Source organism: Miniopterus schreibersii, assembly GCF_964146895.1.
Source record: "Miniopterus schreibersii genome assembly, chromosome: X".
In the NCBI taxonomy this organism is placed as follows: Eukaryota; Metazoa; Chordata; class Mammalia; order Chiroptera; family Miniopteridae; genus Miniopterus; species Miniopterus schreibersii.
In genome coordinates this window covers 59,161,008-59,184,999 of record NC_138104.1, presented here as the reverse complement: position 1 = coordinate 59,184,999, position 23,992 = coordinate 59,161,008, and the positions used below count along the sequence as shown (strand labels likewise).

The window sequence follows — 23,992 nt, the reverse complement described above, 5'->3', positions numbered from 1 at the left end:
CATTCTCCAGTCGAAACCCCTGTTGCGGTGGAAGAAGAGAAAATATACTGGCTGTGGATTTTCATACAGCACTTTCTACATTGTAAAGGGATCAATATATATTTGTTGAACTAATTAATATATCAAGAAATCCTATGGGACTGCTTTACTGTGCATGGGGCAACATTGTTTCAATTCCACCTGGCACAGGCGGACTTCTTCATCACTTAGACTGAGGCCCCAGACTCACTCCAGGGATGGGGCTGCCTCCATCCCACCCCATTCTCACTCCGTTTGGCTCCCTGGCTCCTGAGTTTCCTTTTCTTCTGGCGCGGTATTGGATTGCAAACAGCAGGCATGGTTTCATTCCAAACCCAGAACTGTTTTAATTAGTTTAACGTCTGTTAAACGCTTTGAAGATTGAATGCAACAGATAAGTACGGGATGATGTTATTAGCAACTGCAGTTAATTGCAAACATTTCTATTAATACTAGTTTCTGCCTCCTTTTCCTTGCTCTAATTTCCAAGGTTCCCAAATTCTTCTTAGCCTTCCCCCCTCCTCTTCCCTTCACAGTACTGGCGTTATAGGGTTAAATTGGGGCGGAGTCTAGCGATGAACGACAGCAGCAATCACCAACTGGAACGGAGCAAGCTGGTCGAGCTGGGTGGGGCCATGAGGCAGAGGCGAAACCATAGGCCCCCAGGCTCCGCCCCGCGGCTGGAGGCCAGGGGTGGAACGCTAAGGGGCGGGGCGCCCAGACTTGGCGAGCGGGGTGGTTGGACGCCTGGGCAGCTTCTTGAGGGATGGGGCGTGGTTGGCCCGGGCCTCCTCCCTCATTCCCTCCGCTGGCGGAGGCAAGGTTCTCTCCCGCCCCTCCTCCTCCCTTTCCCATCCCTCCGAGTGGAGCTGCACATGCGGCTTCTCACTGCTCGGTCCCGCCCAGCTTCGGTCGCGCAGGAACGGGTCCCTGCAGCCCCCAGCCCATGGCAGGACAGTAGCCGCCTGTCAGGGGTCCTGAGCGGCTGAGGCAGACGCGGCGTCTCTCGGGCCTCAGAGAGTGGGAGTCTCCGGAGGCCATGGGCTACCCCAAGGTAGAGCGCAAGGAGCCCCTGCCTGCGGCAGCTCCGAGGGAGCGGGGGAGCCAGGGCTGCGGCTGTCGCGGGGCCCCTGCCCGGGCAGGCGAAGGAAACAGCTGCCGGCTCTTCCTAGGCTTCTTTGGCCTCTCGCTGGCCCTCCACCTGCTGACATTGTGCTGCTACCTAGAGTTGCGCTCCGAGTTGCGGCGGGAACGGGGAGCCGAGACCCGCCTCGGCGGCCCCGGCACCCCTGGCACCTCTGGCACCCTGAGCAGCCCCGTTGACCTCGACCCTGACGGTCCCATCTCCCGCCACTTTGGGCTGCCGTCACTTCAGCAGCCGCCGCTAGAACCCGGAGAAACCACTCTCCCACCAGACTCCCAGGACGGGCACCAGGTGAGTCACTTGGCTGGGGCGGCGGCGGCAGAGGCGGTAGGACAGGGGCCCTCCCCAACCGGGCCCGGGGGCGACTCAGCCACTTCGAGCCACGTTGGAGGGCAGGACCAGGGAGGGGGCAGGCGAGCCCGACGGAGAGAGGTTGCCCTGAGGCAGGTTGTACTCGGTCCTGGCCCAACTCACCCAGACTCCCTCAGGACCCCAGACTTGGGAGCTCTGGCCCGCGTCCACCGCCCCCGGCTACGGCTGCCTCTGGGAAAGTTGGCTACGCTCCCGGCTGGGCCGCGGCGCCGAGGTGCGGGCGCTGCCCCTCTGGCGGACTAACGGCAGCAGCTTGGCCCCTCTGCTCCTGGACAGATTCTCTGCCCGCAGTGCTTGTTTTTTCGTGTCCAGAGTTGATGCTAGCACTAGCAGGCTCTCATTTGGAGTTGGAGCTGTAAACAGCTGTAATAACTGCTCCACGGGCCTTTGAAACAACTTTTAATCATATTTTCAGCACGGGTCCTCGTGCGCTGACCAGAACCCGGGCTTGTTCACACTTACCTGCGATTTGAGACTGATTGTCCTGGGTGTTGTAGTGAGGATTAGCGCCCCTGAGGAATTCTGGTAGAAACATGCCATCTTGCTAGACAACTTCTGAAGAGCAATTTTAAAAATCTATGGAAATAAAACTCACCCTTTGCATGCCGGTTCAGACTCTTTTTTGGGGGAGTGGGATGGAGAGGGTGGGTGTGAAGTGTCTTGCTGTTACTAGCTTGAGAACAGGAATCTACTGATGGAATAAATACCCAAGAGTAATCTCTCAAGAGCAGTTGTGGGGTGTGTGTGTATGTGTGTGTGTGTGTGTGTGTGTGTGTGTGTGTGTGTGTGTGTATAGTTTTTGTTTTTTGCAGTCTTTATGGTGTTTTTGTCCTTGTTAGCAGCTTTGGTGTTTGTTTTCTACTCTTTCTAGCACTTTATTCAAGTAAGTTTGGTACACTTAAAATCAATATCCTCTTGCCCTCCTAACTTTTTCTTATGTGCAACTTAAGAGAAGCATCCAAGAATCCTTTTGAGGTGGTTAAAGAATAATAATGAATTTGTTCCTCTTGGGGAAGAGAGCAAGTTGCGCTAATAATTTCCTTCAGGTGAGGGACCCAGGCCTTCTGTATTTACTACCACACTGAGAGTCATTGTCATACTCTGTAAACATTATTTGTGCTACTTTGGCCATCCATCCAAAGCTGGCATCACATTCATGATAATATTGTAATGTTAGGACTGACACATTTTTCTATGATGTGAATTGTAAAGTTGCCATGAGCCTTAAGATGTCTTGCTAGCACACTCCAACTTATATAACAGCTTATCAAATAACAGAATCAGTAGACATGCTTCTCATACTTGAAACTTTAAACACTGTAGCTAAATGATAATTAACTAGGATTCTGGCTCTCTTTATCCACCACCCCCTCTAATGCCCAGTAGAAATACTTAGCAGCTGAACATTGATACTGTGTGAAAAAAATGAAGGAATTTAACTTCTTTAGTGAAATGGTAGCCAAGGCTTTTTGGCATTCAGAATAGACAGACCCACATTTATAGACAGGATTGGCAGGACAGCTGTACTCTAGGGCTTCTGTGATGATGTGGGACTCTCAAAGTCTATTATGGCATTTAGTTGTCTGTTCTTTGCATGGCACTTCAAATAGTCCTAAGTTTAAATACAGCTCCCTATCTTCTATCTTTTAGTCTTTCTGTTTTAATGTTTCTGAGCAGTGGAAGCATGGATACTGGCTCTTTATATTTGCCGGCATCAGTTGCAGTCAGAGTTTTTTACAGTTGTGAGTGGCCATGTGAGTCCATTTTGTTTTATCCTCTTGGAGAACACATAGGCTCTGAGGCACGAGTGACTTGTCCAAGGTGTTGGTCTCTTGACTCCCAGTTCAGTATCTATTCTCCTGTATCATACTACTACCTGGACCCTTTTGGGGGAGAGTGGATCTCCAGAGTAGAATTTTGCCAGAGTAGATTGGTCAGATCTGCACCACTTTCTTCTACTCCATCTACATTTTGGCTAGGTTAAGCTTAACTGTGTATTCCTTATTCTTCCTGAACTTCATTTTCAGGAGAATTGGAGCATGCTTTGAAGGACTCAACTTAACTAAGTTTATCTTGAGGATATTAGTTTTAGTATACCAAAAAGAAAAAAAAAAGAGATAAAGTCAACTGGCTACTAGAGTTAAGTTAATATTGCTACATTTTGGGTAAAATTTCTAGTGCCCTGGTGCACCCTCTGCTGGCTTTGTAGGGACATTTAATTGCAGTATGTGCTGACAGCCAAGATTCTAAGTTGTGCTGACAGATTCTGATTCATAAATAAGGAAGTAAACAGCCTTGTGGGATTTGGCCACGTAGGTCATATTTTCATATTTTAGTTTTCCAACACAGACAGTTGCTGTTACAGCAACTCTTAGGTGGAGAGGAAGAAAGATAAAAACAATACACCCTTCAATGGGCAGAGCATTCAGGTTTCTCACCAGTTTATCTACAAGGAGTGAAGGCAAACTGATGAGAATAAATTGCAAGATGATCTCTTGAGACCAAATGGGCAGAACTGTCAGAGGCACTTCATTGTTATAAGGCCATTCAAACCTATCCATGCTTATGATATGATGGCCTCAGTTATGACCCAAGAAAGGGATCTGGAAATCACTGAAGATCTATGTCATCCCTCAATTAAAAAACTTTTAAAACAAGATACACAAGAAAGTTAGGGCAGTTAGGATGCATAGATCAGCAAAGTTCTCCAAGGGAATTGTTATAGAAAAGCCTCCCCAGTGGGGAAATAGGTGCTGACGATAGAAAGTGAGGTCACTTGGAACCTAAAATCATAACTCTCCTTCAGTCATAGTAGCTGAGTACCTATAGATTATCTGGATAGTCACAATGATCTCAAGAGAAACACCAGTCTCTGAGTTAGACAATATACAATATGATTGTTAGAGTAAAAAAAAAATCACTGTTGATCATTCTGTGAAGTTGGCCCACTTGTGATTGCAATTCTCGAAGCCAAGAATATGGTGGGCATCATAAAGAAGGGTGTTGAAAACAAAGACAAAACAAAACCCTTATCTTTTCCATGTAAAGGACCAAAAGTAGATTTATATTCACAATCATATAGGAAATTCTGGTGGTTGCTCCTTAAGAAAAACCTAACAGCTGATAAAAGTCTGCAGAAACCCAATTAAATTAATCAAAAGGATGGAGGTACTTTCTAGTTGTTTTTTTCACTCTAGAGCAGGGGTGGGGAATGTCACACCCACGGGCTGGAAATCATTTGGTCTGGCCTTGCCAAGGCAACCACAGGTGGGAATCGAAATTCAATAAATCTAGGAGCTTTCTTCATAGCTAATTTTTAATTTGATAATTTTGTATGGCCCGTGAATGATGTTATAAATATCCAAATAGCCCTTGGCAGAAAAAAGTTTCCCCACCCTGCTCTAACCACTGAGAACACCGGCAAGGGTGCTGGCTGATTTTTTTTTGTCTACTGGTTCTATCAGTTGCTGAGATATTTGTGTTAAAAATCTCCCATGATGAGCCTGGCCAAGGTGGCTCAGTGGTTAAGCATCGACCTATGATCCAGAAGATCAAGGTTGGGTTCTGGGTCAGGGCACATGCTGGAGTTGCCAGTCGATCCCCAGTGGGGGGCCTGCAGGAGGCAGCCGATCAGTGACTCTCTCATCATTGATGTTTCTATCTCTCTCTCTCCCTCTCCTTTCCTCTGAAGTCAATAAAGTATTAAATAAAATAAAAAATCTCCTGTGATGACTATGTATTTATTCATGTCTTCTTTTAGTTTTGGGAATTTCTGATTTCTGTATTTTGAGAGTATGTTATTAGTTACATACAGATTTAGAACTATTATATCTTCTTGTTGAACTGAACCTTTTATTATTATAAAATGTCTCTTTTTATCTCTAGTAATGCTTTTTACTATAAAGTCTACATTGTTTGACATTAATACTGCTACTTTCTTTTTTTGTTTGTTTTTTAATATATCTTTATTGATTTCAGAGAGAGGAAATGAGAGGGAGAGAGAGAGAGAGAGAAACATCAATGACGAGAGAGTCATTGCTCGGCTGGCTGCCTCCTGCACGCCCCCGACTGGGGATGGAGCCCGCAACCTGGGCATGTGCCCTCACTGGGAATTGAACCCTGATCTCCTGGATCCTAGGTCGATGCTCAACCACTGAGCCACACCTGACCAGGCAATACTGCTACCTTCTTATGGGTGCCATTTGTATGGTATATCTTCCATCTTTTAAATTTGTAACCTTTACATTTTAAATACATCTCTTGTAAACAGACATCTCTTTATTTTTTTAATATAGCCCATCTCTTTTAAGTGGCACATTTAATCAATTTTCATTGAATGTCATTAATTATATACTTGGCTTTAAATATACCATCGTAATCTTTGCATTCTACTTGTCCTGCCTGTTTTGAACCTTTTCTCTCCTTATTACCGTCTTTTGGATTTTTTTGTCTCATTTTTTTTATCCTTTGTTAGCTTTGTAGTTGTACATTATTTTATTATTGTTTTAGTGTATATTCTAAAGATTACAACATGCATTCTTGACTTACAGTTTGAAAGAAGTTAGTTCTTTCACCTCTTTCTATACAGTGCAAAGGCCTTAGAATACTTTAATTCCATTTTCCCCTGGCCAACTATATGCTATTGTTCTTTTATAATCTAATTATCTATATAATTTAAACCACACAGGACATTATCATTGTTGTTGTTTTATAGTCAATATTTATTTAGATTTCCCTGATGTTTACCCTTTTCTTTTCTCTTCATTCCTTTTTTTGTTTCCAGGCCTCTGTCTTGGAAAAATTCCTTTTGCTGCAATAGCACCGTTTAATATTCCCTTTAGTTTGTATCTGCTGTAAATAATTTTTTTCAGGTTTTTTTTTTTCCTGAAAATATGTTTATTTCACCTTATTTTTGAAGGACATTTTTACTGGATCTAGAGTTGTAGGTTATTGGTTATTATTCTTAAAACATGTTGAAGATACCATGACACTGCCTACTGGCTTCCGTTATTTCTAATGGGAAATCAGCTAAAAATATATGTATTTGCTTCTTTGGTAGGTAATGTACTTCTTTATCTTGCTTCTTTTGATTTTTCTCTTTATCTTTGGGTTTGATGTTCATAGGTGTGATTTTTATTGTTTTTTTAAAAAACTACTTTGAATATATACCATTTTAAAAAATTGATTTTTTAAAAAATATATCTTTATTGATTTCAGAGAGAGGAAGGGAGAGGAAGAGAGAGATACAGAAACATCAGTGATGAGAGAGAGTCATTGACTGGCTGCTTCCTGTACGCCCCCGACTGGCGATCAAGCCCACAACCTGGGCATGTGCCCTGACTGGGAATCAAACCACAATCTCCTGTATCCTAGGTCGATGCCCAATTGCGGAGCCACCCCTGGCTGGGCAAAAAATTGATTTTAGAGAGAGGGAGGGAGAGAGAGAGAGAGAGAGAGAGAGAGAGAGAGAGAGAGAGAGAGAGAGAAACATTAATGTGAAAGAGAAACATCAATTGTTTTCCTCCCGTATGTGTCCTGACTGGAGATCAAATCACAACCTTTTTTGGTATAGGATGATGCTCCAACCAACTGAGTCACCCAGACAGAGCTAGGTGTGATTTTCTTTATGTTTATCTCCATTGGGGTTCATAGTACTTGAATTTGTGGTTTGATGGTTATCTGTCAGATTTATAACATTCTCAGGTATTATTTCTTATTATTTATTATTTATTTATTTATTTATTTATTTATTTATTTATTTATTTATTATTTTGAGAGAGAGAGGAAGGGAGAGAGAGAGAAAGAGAAACGTCAATGTGAGAGCGAAACTTCTATCAGCTGCCTCCTGCATGCCCCCTACTGAGGCTCAAATCCTAAACCCAGACATGTGCCCTGACCCGGAATCAAACCAGCAACCTTTCAGTGTACCCGATGGATGCCCAACCAACTGAACCACACTGCCCAGGGCTATTATTTCTTAAAATGTTTTCCCTGCCTTATTCTTGCTCTACTCTTTTTAAGACTCGGTTACAACCTCTTTTAGACATTTCTCTTTATCCCTTATACCTCTGACACACTTTTTTTCTGTATTCCATCCTTTTTTTTCCTCTCTGTATTTCATTCTGAATATTTTCTTCTGACCTGTCTTCCAATTCACTCTCTTTAGCTTTGCCTTATCGTCTGTTAAAGTCACCCACTGATTTCTTAATTTTACTTCTCACACATACTTATTTTTCTTGTTTGTTAAAATGTTTATTTTTGTAAAAAATCAATCAATACAATGCCATTTCAGGGCAAAAAAAAAAAAAAGGAAGATGTGATACATATATACAATGGAATACCACTCAGCCATAAGAAAAGATTAAATACTGCCATTTGTAACAGCATGGATGGACCTTGAGAATATCAAGCTAAGAGAAATAAGTCAGGCATAAAAAGTTAAGAACCATATGGGGGATACAAACTGAAAGCAAGAAATGAACAATCAAGAAAAACAAAAATTCATAGACCCAGACAGCAGTATGGTGGTTACCAGGGGGAAAAGGGGTGGGGAGAGGTAGTAAAGAGTAAAAGGGGTCAAATATATGACGGCAGGAGATTTGATTTTGGGTGGTGAGCACACAATACAATATACAGATTATATATCATAAGATTGTACACTTTAATCCTTTATAATCTTATTAAACCAATGTCACCCCAGTGAATTTAATTTTAAAAAGAGGGGAAAGCAGTAGTCTAAGACCACTCAACATGACTTGTCCATTAAAGAAAAAAACCTCAAACATACATGCACATGCTCACACATACACACACACACACAAACAGCAACAAACAACAACAAAATACCCCAGTATTTTTCAATGGTATACTCAGTCTACAACAAACAGAAATTCAGAATTATTTTACAATTCTTCCTTTTTAAATACAATAGATGCCCATCTTGAGTATGTGTGTGTATGTGTATATATATATATATATATTCAGTTGTTTACTGTTGACTTACTTATAACTATCTTAATGTTACTACATGCAACTGTTTCCTTTTAACAGCCTTTTATTTACCTTCATGTGACTAGCTTCCACCTACCAAAAGTTTCAGGTTGGCAGGCAGGAGGGTGCCTATTTTCTGTGAAACTGAATACAATGTTTTTACACACTGGCCAGAAAAATTTTTATTGCCATTTCAACACATGTTAATAGATACATTGATGCCTAAATTGCCATTTTCTGCAAAAAGCTGTGCAGTGCTGGTGTCAAAGACTAGACAGTCACTCTTCATAATGGCTGCTTCAATTTCCTCATGAATAGATAGAGGAGTGGCTTCCCAAGTTAATCGCTGCCTATGATCAGTTAGCTCTAGTCGATAAGCAAAATTTTCAGCTTGCTCGCGTGTTCCCACTAGCTGTACAATGGAAAAGAACTGCTGGTATCCATCATAATTTTCCTTTTTCTCCAAAACTATCATGAAATGAAAGCCATAACAGGACTGCATCATCACCCAGTCCAGAGCACCAGACAGATTGATGTCTGTAGCAAGCAAAACTACATCCTCTCCCTGCAGGGTTTCAATGAATGGGTGTTCATGCATCAGATGAGGCATGACAGCATCCAAAGCACCTTGCCACTTACAGGAAGTACCGGGGCATGGGCAAGAGCAAGGCTGAAACTCACAGAGCTCTTCGTGGTTTGCTTTTCCTTTGTGTGGCAGAGTTGTTTTACATCCATAAGAGGCATATTTGCAAGGAAAAAGTACTGAATTGGCCAGTTTCTCCATGGCCAAGTTGCGAATGGCTCCCAATGGGCCCTGGCAGGTTGGACAGCCTGTGAGCTTTGGGTGACAGTTGTTACACACAAGATGGCCACTGCGACACTGGAAAATGGGTGGTAACACACAGTCAAAGCAGACGGGACACTCAAAAAGAGTGGCTAAGTCATTGTTGGATGCGGTTGTGCCCATCGGGGAGGCATCCTCTGGGACAGTGTGCACTTAGAGGTCCCAGTAGGTCACGAACGCTGTTGTAGTAAGGTGGCTCATTTCTGTGGGTGGAGAGTATGCCAGACACCCCGGCCCTGTTCCCACTCGCTCTTCTGTCCCCACCACCACCAATCCCCGCTACTTCCGGAAGCGCCACCAACTCTTACTGTGCTGACACCTACAGGACACCACTGGGAAACTATGGTCTGCTGCTGCCGCTGCTGCTACCGCTGCTGCTGCTGCCTCTGGCCAGCACAACCCACGCAACAGCTCCCTTTGTTATCTCCTGGTTACCGCGGAGTAGCCAAGGTCCTTAAGCCCCGCCCCCAGCCATGGCCATTTCCGGTTCCTCTACCCCCCACCACCCTTCCCCTTCCCCTTCCCCTCCCTCATACCCTCCTGCTAAATACTACACACCAAGGCAGGCACCTTATAAATGTAGAATTTTCACTTGATTCTTTTGAAAAATAGTATTTAGTTCTATGCCAAAATTTATAATTTAGTCTTGTCTTTTCTTGAACGTATTAAGCACAATTGTTTGACATCCTTCATCTGGAAACTCTATTATCTCAATCCTTTAGGGTATGTTTATGTCGTCTATTTTCTCTCTTGATTAAATTCATTTTTCCTTGTTTGCTCATATGCCTGGTTAGTTTTGGTTGAGTCACAGACATCATATCTGAAAACTTTATAATAGAGATGGTTTGAGGCCTCAGCTTGTCAAATCTTTATCCAGAAAGGATTTATGCTCACTTCAGGCAGGTGGTTAGGGGCACTAACAATCCCTCATCACCTTAATTCAGTTCAAGTTTGGGATAATTTGATGCTGGCCATGTGAAGGCTTATTTAGCTTTCCTTTCAGTGTGTATGCTTTCTCAGTTTGAACCCAACACCTTAGGATTTATCTACGGTTCCCCTCAATGATGGGTTCTGAATTCAAATATTTGTTGTGTTAACTCTATGTGCTTGTAAAAACCTTGGCTGTCTCTCAGCTACTCTTCTGTAATTAGCCAATGACCTGGTGAGAAAAACAGCCTCTCTTGGTTTTCTTTTTATCCTGCATCTTGGTTCCATAATACTTTATTGCTTTATTAGATCTTGGATACCTTCAAATATATATATTATTTATATTTTATCACAGTTTTCTTGTTTTCAGCAGGAAATTTGGTCTGAATTAGTCTTCCATAACTAGAAGCAGAATCAGTTAATCATTTCTTCAACAAGTATTTATTGATCATTTCCTATGCATCAGGCACTGTATAAAGCAATGGAGCTGAACCTTGCACTGATTAGAGAGGATTTTTGCCATCATGGAGCTTACAGTCAAGTGAACAAGCAAATGTAATACAATGTGATAATTCAATGATAAATATAATTATCACATGATCTGGAGCACTAAGGAGAAATACTTGACCCAGACTTTTGAAATCAAGAAACATTTCCTGGACAAAGCATCTTTGCAGCTTAGACCTGAAAAACAAGTAAGAGTTGTCTAGATAAGAGACTGTTTTAGGCCTAAGGAATAATATGTACAAAGAGCTGGAAGAGGTGAGAGAGAACATAGTGTATTCAGGGAACAGAAAACTCTATAAAGCTACAGTTATCAAGATAGTATGGTACTGGCATAAGATAGGCATATAGATGAATGAAACAGAATTGATTATTTAGAAACATCCCTGACATTTACGTCAGTTGATTTTTGGCAAATGTGCCAAGACAATTCATTGGGCAAAAAGATACTCTGTTTAACAAACGATGTTGGGACATTTGTATATCCACATGTAAAAAGATCAACTTAGACCCTCACTATATACCATGCCCCAAAATTAACTTATGAAAGGAAACTAGAATTTGGGTGGTGAGAACGCAATAGTTTACAGATATTGAATTATATTGTTGTACACCTGAAATTTATGTAATACTATTAACCAATGTTATCTCAATAAATTTAATTTTAAAATGTATGATAAGCATAAATGTGTCAAAATAATAAAACTTATTTTATTGTTCAAAATCTTTTATTTATTTTAAAAAGTGTTTTCAAATAGATGTAATAGTTCCCAGGTTTTACTAAAATACTATAGTCCACAGAGAGCAATTTGAAAATCTGAGAGGATTTTAAAATGTCTGGTTTAGAATCTTTTCATTAAGGTATAAAATCAATGCTTCCTGAAACCTTTAAGTTATATTTCATCTTACAAAACAATAAAACTTTTAGATGAAAACATAGAAGAAACTTTCAAGACTTTGGACTGGACAGAACTTCTTAGATATGGCACCAAAAATAGTAAAAAAAAAGAAACTGATAAACTGGACCTCATCAAAATACAAAAATAAGATTGTGTTTTTAAAAAAATATTTTAAAATGGAATAAATGTGACAGAACGGAGGGAAGTATCTGCAAAACATATTCAGTAAACAATTTATATCCAGCCCTGGCTAGATGGCTCAGTTGGTTGTAGCATTGTACGTATGTGCAAGGGTTGCTGGTTCAATCTCCAGTCACGACACATACAAGAAATCAAGCAATTAATGCGTAAATAAGTGAAACAACAAATCTCTCCCCCCCCCCCATCTATCTCTCTTCCCCTTCTTCTGTCTCTCTAAAAAAATCAATATTTTTAAAAATTATATCCAGATTTTATAAAGGGATCTTGTAACCCATTAATAAGACAACCTGAACAAAAATGGGCAAAATATATAAATAGTTTAGCACAGAAGATATTCAAATGGCTAAATAAATATATGAAAGGATGCTCGGCGTCATTATCTATCAGGGAAATGCAAATTAAAACCACAATGGAGACAAACACTGTGTGATCTCAGAATATGTGGAATCTAAAAAAAGTAAAAAAACTAAACTCATAGAACAGATTATTAGTTGCCAGAGGTGGAGGGTGGGAGGAGGGCAAAGGAGTGAAGGGAGTCAAAAGGTACAATTTTCCAGTTATAAATGTCATGGGAATGTAGTGTACAGATAGCATGGCACCTATAGTTAATAATACTGTATTACATACTTAAAAGGTGCTAAGAGAATAGATCTTAAAAATTCTCATCAAAAGAAACAAGTTTCTGTAATTATGTGTGGTGACATGTTAACCAGACTTATTGTGGTGATTATTTTTCAATATGTACAAATATTGAATCATTATGTTTTGCATCTGAAACTAACATAATATTGCATGCCAATTATACCTCAATAAAAATAATAAAATTTTAAAAAGCACAATGGGGCTCTAGCCGGTGTGCCTCAAGTTGGTTGAGAGTCATCTTGTGCACTGAAAGGTCATAGGTTCAATTCCCAATCAAGGCACATGGCCGGGTTGCAGGCTCGATCCTCAGTCGGGGTGTGTGCAGGAGGCAACTGATTGATGTTTCTCTCTCATGTCAATATTTCTCTCTCTCTCCCTCTCCTTTCTGCTCTCTTTCTAAAAAAAAATAATAGACACATATTTTTTTAAAAAAAATGAATCTTTTTAAAAAGCACAGTGGAGATACTATTTCACATTTACTAGAATGGCTATAATGAAAAAGGCAATAAGAAGTGGGGATGTAGAGAAATGGAAACCTTCATATATTGCTGGTGGGAATGTAAAGTGATGCAGCTGCTTTGGAAGACAGTTTGGTAATTCCTCAGTAAATTAACTGAGTTACCACATGACCCAGCAATTCTACTACTAGGTATATACCCAAGATGAATGAAAACATGTTCACACAAAAACTTCTACACAAATATTCATAACAGCATTACTCATATTAGCCAAAAAGTGGAATTAATCCAAATGTCTGATGGGTAAACAAAATGTAGTATTATGTTCTATACAATGGAATATTATTCAGCCATATAGAATAAAGTACAGATACATGCTATAACATGGGTGTTACACTAAGTCAAAAATATTACCCTAGGTGAAAGAAGCAGTCACAAAAAACATAATGTATAATTCCATTTATATGAAGGATCTAAAATAGGCAAATATATAGACAAAAATTAGATTAGTGAATACCTAGGGCAGATGGAATGTAAGGCTATATAGGCATCAGAGAACTCATTGAAGGAGGTTATTGGAAGGGAGAAAATATTCTAGAATGTATTTACCACAGCCAGGGTGTTGGTAGTGGTATTTTGGTAGTTACTGAAAATCAAACTGTACACCTAAAATGGGTAAATTCTATGGTATGTGAGTTATATCTAAATTAGGCTGTTATTTTTTAAAGTGTATGGCACATAGTATATGGTCAATAAATATGTAGGAGGTGTTGGTTGTTCCTCAGTGATACCTATCTTTAGAGGAAGAGAATCTTCAAGACTGTTTATCCCAATTACCCTCATAGCCACCTCCCCCTAATTGATGTGTCCAGAACTCCAACCCAGAATCAACTCACTCAGAAGTTCCTCGGGGGGGAGGGGGGGAGAGGTTCGTCATGTGTAATTTTAAACTCTTTGGGTGATTCTGGTGTGCACTATAGGGTGACAATCTGTAATTTTTGTAATGGTGAATGACTTGGTATGGTTAGAACCCAGAGTACATATGGGGCCCAATGGCTATTTGCACTAGAGTGGTCATATAACAGTTAGGAATCTTGACCCAGAATCTATCAATCTCTCTCTCTCTCTCTCCTCTCTGATAAAAATAGCTATTTCCAGATCCTACTTAGAATGTTTTTAGAATTGTAAGGTTAAAAAATATAATACTGATAATCTATTGTCTATTGCTGTGGTTCTTAATTAAGGGTGCATATTAGTCTTACATACAGAACTAATTACAAACGCACATATCTCTGATATGCTATTTAGGCATATCATCAGAGTCTTTAGAGTGAGACCATAAGCAAATATTTTTTGGAGAAAATGGCTTCTCAGGTGATGCTGATGCTCATTTCATTTCAGAACTAATGCTCTAAAGACAGAAATAAAGGAAGACTATAAAGGAGATAACATTTGGTTCCCTGTGCCTAACCTCAGCTCCCCTGTTATGGATTATGACATATTTATCACCTGTTATACAAGGACTAACTTTGAAGAACAGTGGACCATGACTTGAGTGGTAGTGAATGCTTAATATCTCTGTGGAACACCATCTGGGAAATAATTTTATAAACTCTGTGTCTTTGAGGGAGAGGGATTTTAGTTGACAGTTCCTCAGCAAGATGATAGTCTTGTGTGCTTGGAATAGCCAAGGGAGGAGGGTGGTTTCCTGTCTCCTGTGGCTTCATGGGGACTTGCCTGCTGCTAGCTGCTGAAACCTCTTTACAATAATATGCTGCTGAGTAATCTCCTCTATATAGATACATCCATCTGTCAATGGGCCTGCACTTCAGAGATGAAGAGTAATTTTTATTGGAGTGATGATGGTGAACAGCAAGGGTTGAAACTAAATAGCCACAATGAAATTGATTTTCAAAACAAGATTATATCTGATTTTTTTGTGTGGTTATGGATCATTATTCTTGTTTCATCTTGCCACACCTATGGCCTACAAGGGTAAGAAAAGCTTGAACATTGCTAAGATTTTGAATCAATCCACAAGGCTCTGTGCCTAGAAGCATTACATACCTCTAACACACTTTTTCTATGTAGTGTAATTGCTTAGATTGGGGAAACTCTGACAGTTTGTTATGGAAGGAAGGATCTTAACACTTCTCACGATTAGTCAGACTGAGGGAAAGAAGGAAGAAGAGAAGAGTCTAGGAGTTCCCTCGACTCAACCACCACTTCATTGAGTCCCTATTATGTACAAGATACATTGCTAGTGAGGATTCTATTCCATGAAGCTGATTTAGCTAACAAAGATCAACCAACGAGTGCAAACCTACTTTGTTCTTAACGACATTAGACAAATCTTTTTGGTAGTTTGTTTCTGTTAGGATTTCTAGCTAACATCTCAAATTCAATAAATTAAACTGAAGTCATCTCCATTCATCCCCATCTCCCACCACATAACACTGAATTTTACAAAATTCCTAGTTTGATTTTCTCAATCATTCAAGCACAAAACCGTGGAGGCTTTTTTCCACTTCTTCCTTTCTCTTGATACTTATATTTAGCAATCAATTGCTAAGTTGATTCATACTTTGCAAACTTGATTTATACTGCTCATAGTGTCTCTTGCATCACTCCCTTTCTTTCTAGTCCCACTGCTACCACTCTGATTGTGTTTGGCTTAGGTGATCTGCACAAACAAGAAAACCTGTGATTCTACCTCAGTTTCTTATTGCCTGACTCCTGCAGTGGTTATCCAGTTGAGAGTTGTTTTCTTTACTCCATATGCACACTTCAGCTAGATTATTTTTCTTCAAGTGCCACTTTGTCATGTTACCCTCATGTCAGAAATCTTTTATGTCTCCCTGCTGCCACTCTTCAAACATCTTAAACTGGCATTCCAAACCCCTCTGCAATCAAGCTTGAGCTGCTCTTCCAATCTTCTTGCTATTCTCCATCTGAATCCTGTTCCATCCACACTGACCCATTTACAAACCTCTCACATTCTGGCCTATGTTCTCATATTTCCCAAAGCAGAATGTCCTTCCCTCCAACCTGCCTCTTGGATCCCTTCAGGTCCTTTACAGCTCAACTTAAACCTTACCACTTCAGTGAAATCTTCCTTGCCCATCTATCTCAACACTCCCCTCAACCCTTCATTTAGCACTGTGTTGAGTTGTAGGTTATCTTGTTTCTGCAACTAGATGGGAAGGATTTTGAAGGCAGAGACTGAGTTTTATACTTTTCTGTAGCTACTATAATTACAATACTAATCTGTATTCTTTTTTTTTTTTTCAGCAACAGAACTGAGACTTTATTTGTTCTTTTTTCTTTCAATTACTGTTTACATTCAATATTATTTTGTATTAGATTCAGGTTTATAGCATAGTGGTTAGATAATCATATACTTTACAAAGTGTTCCCCCTGATATTTCCAGTACCCACCTGGTATCATACATAGTTTTTACAGTATTATTGACTATATTCCCTATATGCTGTACTTTACATCCCTGTGACTATTTTGTAACTACCAATCTGTCCTTTTAATCCCTTCATCTTTTTCACCCAGTCCCCCAACCCCCCTTCCCTCTGGCAACCATCAGTCTGTTCTCTCTATCTATGAGTCTGTTTCTATTTTGTTTGTTCATTTATTTTGTTCTTTGGATTCCACATATAAGTGAAATCATATGGTATTCGTCTTTCTCTGACTGACTTATTTTACTGAGCGTAATTTCCTCTAGGTCCATCCATGCTGTCACAAATGGTAAGATGTCGTTGTTTTTATAACCACGTAATATTCATTGTATATATGTACCACCACTATTTTATCAACTCGTCTATTGATGGGCACTTGGGTTGCTTTCATATCTTGTCTATTATAAATAATGATGCAATGAACAGGGGTGCATATATTTTTTCAAATTGGTGTTTTCAGTTTCTTTGGATATATACCCAGAAGTGGAATCACTCTGTATAAGGAAGTTCCATTTTTAACATTTTGAAGACCCTCATACTGTTTTCCATAGTGGCTGCGCCTGTCTGCATTCTCACCAGCAGTGTACCAGGATTCCCTTTGCTCTATATCCTCGTCGGGACTTGTTGTTTGTCAATTTATTGATAGTAGCTATCCTGGCAGGTATGAGCTGATACCTCATCGTGGTTTTAATTTGCATCTCTCTGATGATTAGTGACATTGAGCATCTTTTCATATGTCTGTTGGCCACCTGTATGCCCTCTTTAGACAAATGTCTATTAAGTTCCTCTTCGCATTTTTTTATTGATTATTTTTTTAGATTGAGAGGGAGGGAGAGGGGGAGAGAGAAACATCAATGTGAGAGCAAAACATCAATCTGCTGCCTTCTGCACAGCCCCTACCAGGTATCTAGCCCAAAACCTGGGCATGTGCCCTGGCCAAAAATAGAACCAGAAATCTTTTGGTGCATGGGAAGACACCGAACCAACTGAGCCACACTGGAAAGGGCCTTTTTTTTTTAAGTTTCTTTATCTTTATTGTTGAAAATATTACAGATGTCCCCTTTTTATCCCCATTGGTCCCCTCCACCCAGCATCCATCCCACCCCCAGGCTTTCCCCATACCAATGTCTTTGTCCATGGGTTATGCTTATAAACATATAAGTTCTTTGATTAATCTCTCCCCACTCACTCTCCCCTCCGCACCTTCCTTCTAATACCCCTCAGTCTGTTCCATGCTTCTATGTATCTGGATCCATTTTGTTCATAAGTTTATTTTGCTAATTATATTCCACATATAAGTGAGATCATGTGGTATTTGTCTTTCTCTGACTGGTTTATTTCACTTAGCATAAACTTTCTAGTTCACCCCAAGATGTGCCAAAGGATAAAAGATCCCTCTTTTTTACAGCTGAATAGTATTCCATGGTGTAAATGTCTCACGGGTTTTTTAATCACTCATCTACTGATGGGCACTTGGGCTGTTTCCAGATCTTAGTTAGTGTAAATTGCTCTGCTATGAACATAGGAGTGCATAAGTCCTTTGTGATTGGAGTTTCAGGTTCCTTAGGATATATTTCTAGAAGTGAGATCACTGGGTCAAATGGCAGGTCAATATGTAATCTTTTGAGGAAACTCCATACTGCTTTTCATAGTGACTGCACCAGTCTGCCTTCCCACCAGCAGTGTACTAGGGTTCCCTTTTCTCCGCACCCTCGACAGCACTTATAGTTCTTTGATTGGTTGATGGTAGCCATACTGACAGGTGTGAGGTGATAATTCATTGTGGTTTTAATTTCCATCTCACTGAAGATTAGTGACAGGAAGCATTTTTTCGTATGTCTCTTAGCCGTTTGTATGTCCTCTTTGGAGAAGTGTCTATTTGCGTCCTTTGCCCATTTTTTAATTGCATTATGTGTCTTCCTTTTGTTAAGTTGCATGAGTTCCTTATATATTTTGGAGATTAAACCTTTTTTAAAATTTTACTTTTGTTTAAAATATTACTGATGTCCCTTTCTCTCCCCAATGACCCATTCCACCCTGTCCCTTCCCCCTCCCCAGTCCCTCTCCCCACCGTTGTCCATGTCTTTGGGTTGTGCATATATGCAGATAAATTCTTTGGTTACTCTCTCCCCCTCCACCCACCCACCCTCCGCCATCCCTCTGACATTCGTCAGTCTCATCTATGCTTCCATCTCATTGAATCTATTCTGTTCATCTGTTTATTAAGTTCTTTAGATTCCACGTATAAGCGAGGTCATGTGATGTTTGTCTTTCGCTGCCTGACTTATTTCACTTAACATAATATTCTCCAGGTCCATCCATACTGTCCCAAAGGGTACGAGATTCTTCTTTTTTACAGCTGCGTAGTATTCCATGTTGTAAATGTCCCACAGCTTATTATTAAACTTTTATCCGATGTGTCCTTGGCAAATATGTTTTCCCATACAGTGGGCTCCCTTTTCGTTTTGTTGATGGTTTCTTTTGCTGTGCAGAGGCTTTTTGTTTTGATGCTGTCCCATTTGTTTATTTTCTCCTTAGTTTCTCTTGCCCTAGGAGAAGTATCAGCAAACATATTGCTACAAGATATGTCTGAGATTTTGCTACCCATGTTTTCCTCTAGGATTTTTATGGTTTCATGTCTTACATTTAAGTCTTTTATCGGTTTTGATTTTACTTTTGTGTATGGTGTAAGTTGGTGGTCTAGTTTCATTTTTTTGCATGTACCTGTCCAATTTTCCCAACACCATTTATTGAAGAGATTGTCTTTCCTCCATTGTATGTACTTGCCTCCTTTGTCAAATATCAATTAACCATAATGGCATGGGTCAGTTTCTGGGTTCTCTGTTCTGTTCAAATGATCTATGTGTCTGTTCTTGTGCCAGTTTCAGGCTGTTCTGAATACAGTGGCTTTGTAGTATAACTTGATATCTGGTATTGTGGTCCCTCCCACTTTGTTCTTTCTCAAGATTGCCATGGCTATTTGGGGTGTTTTTTGGTTTCATATAAATTTTCAAAGTGTTTGTTCTAAACCTGTGAAATATGTTGTTGGTATGTTAATATCTATTGCATTGAATTTAGAGATTGCTTTGGGTAGTATAGACATTTTAATAATGTTAATTCTTCCAATCCATGAACATGGTCTATTTTTCCATTTGTTTATATCTTCCTCTATTTCTTTTTTGAGTGTCCTGCAGTTTTCCAAGTAAATGTCTTTTACATCCTTGGTTAAGTTTATTCTGAAGTATCTTATTTTTTCAGTTGCAATGGTAAATGGGATTTTTTTTTAGTTTCTATTTCTGATAGTTCATTATTGGTGTATAAAAATGACATTGATTTCTGGGTGTTAATTTTGTATCCTGCTACGTTACTGAATTCATTTATGAAATTTAGTAGTTTTTTGGTGGAGTCTTTAGGATTCTCTATTTACAATACCATGTTATCTGCAAATAATGACAGTTTTGTTTCCTCCTTTCTAATTTGGATGCCTTTTATGTTTTCTTCTTGTCTGATCACTGTGGATAGGACTTCCAGTACTATGTTGAATAAAAGTGGCGAAAGCAGACAACCCTGTCTTGTTCTTAGGGGAAATGCTTTTAGTTTTTGCCCACTGAGTATGATGTTGGCTATAGGTATGTCATATATGGCCTTTATTATGGTGAGTTATGATCCCTCTATTCCCACTTTGCTGATAGTGTTTATCAAAAATAGGTGTTGGATTTTGTCAAATGCTTTTTCTGAATCTATTAGTATGATCATGTGATTTTTGTCTTTCAATTTGTTTATGTGATGTATCACGTTTATTGATTTGTGAATATTGTAGCAGCCTTGCATCCCCAGAATAAATCCCACTTGTTTGTGGTTTATGATCTTTTTAATGTATTGCTGGATCCGGTTTGCTAGTATTTTAGGCAGAATTTTAGCACTTGTGTTCATCAGGGATATGGACCTGTAATTTTCTTTCTTTGTAGTGTCTTTATCTGGCTTTGGAATAAGGCTTATGCTGGCCTCATAAAAAGAGTTTGGGAGTTTTCCCTCCTCTGGGATTTTTTGAAATAGTTTGAATAGAATAGGTGTTAATTCTTCTCTAAATGTTTAGTAAAACTTGCCTGTAAATCCATCTGGGCCACAGCTTTTGTGTGCTGGGAGACCTTTGATTAATGCTTTGACTTCATCAGCAGTTATCAGCCTATTTAGGCTTTCAGACTCTTCCTGATTCAGCTTTGGAAGGTTGTATGCTTCTAGGAATTTATCCATTTCATCCAGATTGTCCAGTTCATTGACATATAGTTGCTCATAGTATTTTCTTACAATCCTTTGCATTTCTGTTGGGTCTGTTGTTTTTTCACCTCTTTCGTTTCTAATTTTGTTTTTTTGGGGTCCTCTTTTTTTCCTGATGAGTCTGGCTAAAGGTGCATCAATCTTGTTTATCTTTTCAAAGAACCATCTGTTCGATTCATTGATCGTTTGTATTGTTTTTTAAGTCTCTATGACATTAATTTCTGCTCTGATTTTCATTATTTTCTTCCTTCTCCTTCCTCGGGCTTTTCTTGCTATTCTTGTTCTAGTTCTTTTAGTTGTTGTGTTAGATGATTCATTAGATCTTTTTCATTTCTTGAGATAAGACTATAATGCTATGAATTTTCCTCTCAGGACTGCTTTTGCTGTGTCCCATAGATTTTGGGTTGTTGTCTGTTCATTTTCACTTTTTTCCTTGAAGTGTTTGATTTCTTTCTTGATCTCATTGGTAACCCATTCATTGTTTAATAACATGCTATTTAGCTTCCATGTGTTTGAATTTTTTTTTATAGTGGTTGATTTCTAGTTTCATGGCATTGTGATCCAAGAAGATGCTTGATATGATTTCAATCTTCTTGTATTTGTAGAGACTTGCCTTGTGCTCCAACACGTGATCTATTTTTGAGAATGTTCCATGTGCACTTGAGAAGAAGGTGTATTCTGCTGCTTTGGGATGAAATGTTCTGTAAATGTCAATTAAATTCATTAGGTCTAGTGAGTCATTTAAGGTCTGTGTTTCCCTGTTGAATTTTTGTCTTTATGATCTGTCCAATGCTGACAGTGAGGTGTTAAAGTCCCCCACTATGATGTGTTGCTGTCAATCTCACCCTTAAAGTCCACCAAGAATTTTTTTATATATTTAGTTGCTCCTATATTGGGTGCATAAATGTTTATAAGGATTATTTTCTCCTGTTGGATTGATCCCTTTAGTATTATGTAGTGACCATTTTTGTCTCTTGTTATGGTCTTTATTTTGAATACTATTTTGTCAGAAATAAGAATTGCTACTTTAGCTTTCTTTTCCTTTCCATTTGCATGGAATATTTTATTCCATCCCTTCACTTTTAGCCTGTGTGAGTCTTTTGCTCTCAGGTGGGTCTCTTGTAGACAGCATATATTTGGGTCCTGTTTTCTTATCCATTCAGCTACTCTATGTGTTGATTGGACCATTTATTCTGTTTACATTTAAGGTTACTATTGTTATCAACTTATTTAATGCCATTTTTCCCCTTTATGCTGATGTACCTTTCTCTCGCTATACTTTCTTTTTCTTACAGCAGTCCTTTTAGCATTTCTTGCAATGCTGGTTTGGTGGTACTGAATTCCTTTTGCCTTTTTTTTTTTTTTTTTTTGCTGTGAAGCTCTTTATTTCACCTTCAATTTTAAATGATAGCCTTGCTGGATAAAGCATTCTCTGTTGTATGTTCTTGCTTTTCATTACTTGGAGAACTTCATGCCACTCCCTTCTGGCCTGAAGAGTTTCTGTTGAGAAATCAGCTGTCAGCCTTATGGGGGTTCCCTTGTAGGTCACTGCTTGTCTCTCTTTTGCAGCCCTTAATATTTTCTCTTTGTCCTTGCCATTTGCCATTTTAATTATGATGTGTCTTGGAGTGGGTCTCTTTGGATCCCTCTTGTTTGGAACCCTGTGTGCTTCCTGAATTTGTATGGCTTTCTTTCTCACCAGTGTAGGGAAGTTTTCTGTCATTATTTCCTCCACCAAGTTCTCTATCCCTTGCTCTCTTTCCTCCCCCTCTGGCACTCCTCTAATGTGAATGTTGTTTCTCTTCATGTTGTCCCAAAGCTCCCTTAGACTGTCTTCATGCTTTTTAAGTGTTTTTTCTTTTTGCTGCTCTGATTAAGTGATTTCTACTACCTTGTCTTCTGAGTCACTTCTTCTGTCCTCTGCTTTATTGAGCCTGCTTTTAATTCCTTCCTATGCATTCTTGATATCAGATACAGCATTTTTTATTTCTGTCTGATTTTTGTTTATGTTATGTATCTCTTTTTTCATGTTTTCACTAAGGTCCTCAATCTTATCATCTAGTGTCTTCTTAAGTTCATTGAACATATTCATAATCAATGCTCTGAACTCTGTTTCTGATAACTTTCTTAACTCCATCTCATCAAAGTCCTTTTCTGGCAATTTTTCTTTAATTTGGGGGTTGTCTCCCCATTTTGGTAGGTCTTAGTGTTTGTATCTACGTATTTAGTATATTTTCTGTCTCCCATTCTTGTGGGGAGGGATTTTGTATTGTGAGACCAGTGGAGCCCAGAGGTGTGTTTTCCTTATACTTCTGATCTCTTTGCTCTAGGAGTGTCCCTTTTGTGGGTGCCCCTTTTGTGGGTTCTTTACATTCTCCTGTTGTGGTTGGGTCTAGAATGTTGTTGACCAGTCCTTGGGAGGACTCTCCTCTCAGGTTGGATAACTGTGTGTCTCATCCCCAACCTCATTGTTTAAGCTGTTGTACGGGTGTTGGCAAGGCAGGACAATACCCAACTAAACTTCCAGGAAACAAGGGGTATCTTTCAAAATATCTTGACAGTCACAATGAAGACAACCCAAGTGAAAATAGAACTAGGAGAGTGAAGGGAGAACACAAGTTCTAGATTAAAAAAATAACTTAAAAAAAGAAAGAAAAAGAAAAGTAAAGCTTAGAGAAAGAGAAGTATATTGTTAATAGTGACTAAAATTTAGAAAATAATAATAATAAACTAAAATGTAAAAAATAGAGAAGCTACTGGGAGATAATAGAGGCAGAGAAAAGTTTCTGAAGGAAGGGCCAGCACACAATTAAGGAAGAGAATAGGAATGTGATAATATTGAAAATGAAAAACTAAAAATACATTAAGTAGAATAAGAAAAACTAAGAATCTAACAAAAAGACAGGAAGACACAAGGGAGGAAAACAAACAAGAAGGAAAAGAAGAAGAAGAAAAAAAAAAAGAAGTAAAAAGAAAAAAAATCGTTTTGCCAATGGACCAAGAGGAGAGAGAGAGAGATAAAGTCTGGGCAAGGAGGGAGTCCAATAAGAGATTTGGGGATACTATAGAGAAAAGCAGTAAGCTTGTTGGTTATAATGATAAAGCCCCAGCCATTAAGCAAGAATATCAAGGAAGTCTTGATATTAGAAGCAAGGTTAAAACCAAACAAAGCAAAGAATCAAAATAAAAGAGTGAAACAAAACCAAAAACAAGCTAAGCAAAACAAAATTCTTTGAAAAGAAAATAA

General features: G+C 39.3%; 1 protein-coding gene and 1 pseudogene across 8 annotated transcripts in view; one reads left to right on the top strand and one right to left on the bottom strand.

The window, feature by feature from the left end:
* Positions 1-743: 743 nt before the first annotated feature.
* The window catches only part of EDA (ectodysplasin A), a 383,898-nt gene continuing 360,649 nt past the window's right edge, over positions 744-23,992 (top strand). For all 7 annotated transcript variants that reach the window (XM_081126536.1, XM_081126535.1, XM_081126537.1 and 4 more), the window contains exon 1: positions 744-1,453. In XM_081126536.1, coding sequence (XP_080982662.1) covers positions 1,058-1,453 — 396 coding nt within the window. In that variant the 5' untranslated portion in view covers positions 744-1,057. The remainder of the gene's footprint in view (positions 1,454-23,992) is intronic.
* Positions 8,718-9,532, bottom strand: LOC308551846 (E3 ubiquitin-protein ligase SIAH1 pseudogene; annotated as a pseudogene). Its single transcript has one exon. The product of its transcript is annotated as an E3 ubiquitin-protein ligase SIAH1 pseudogene (transcript).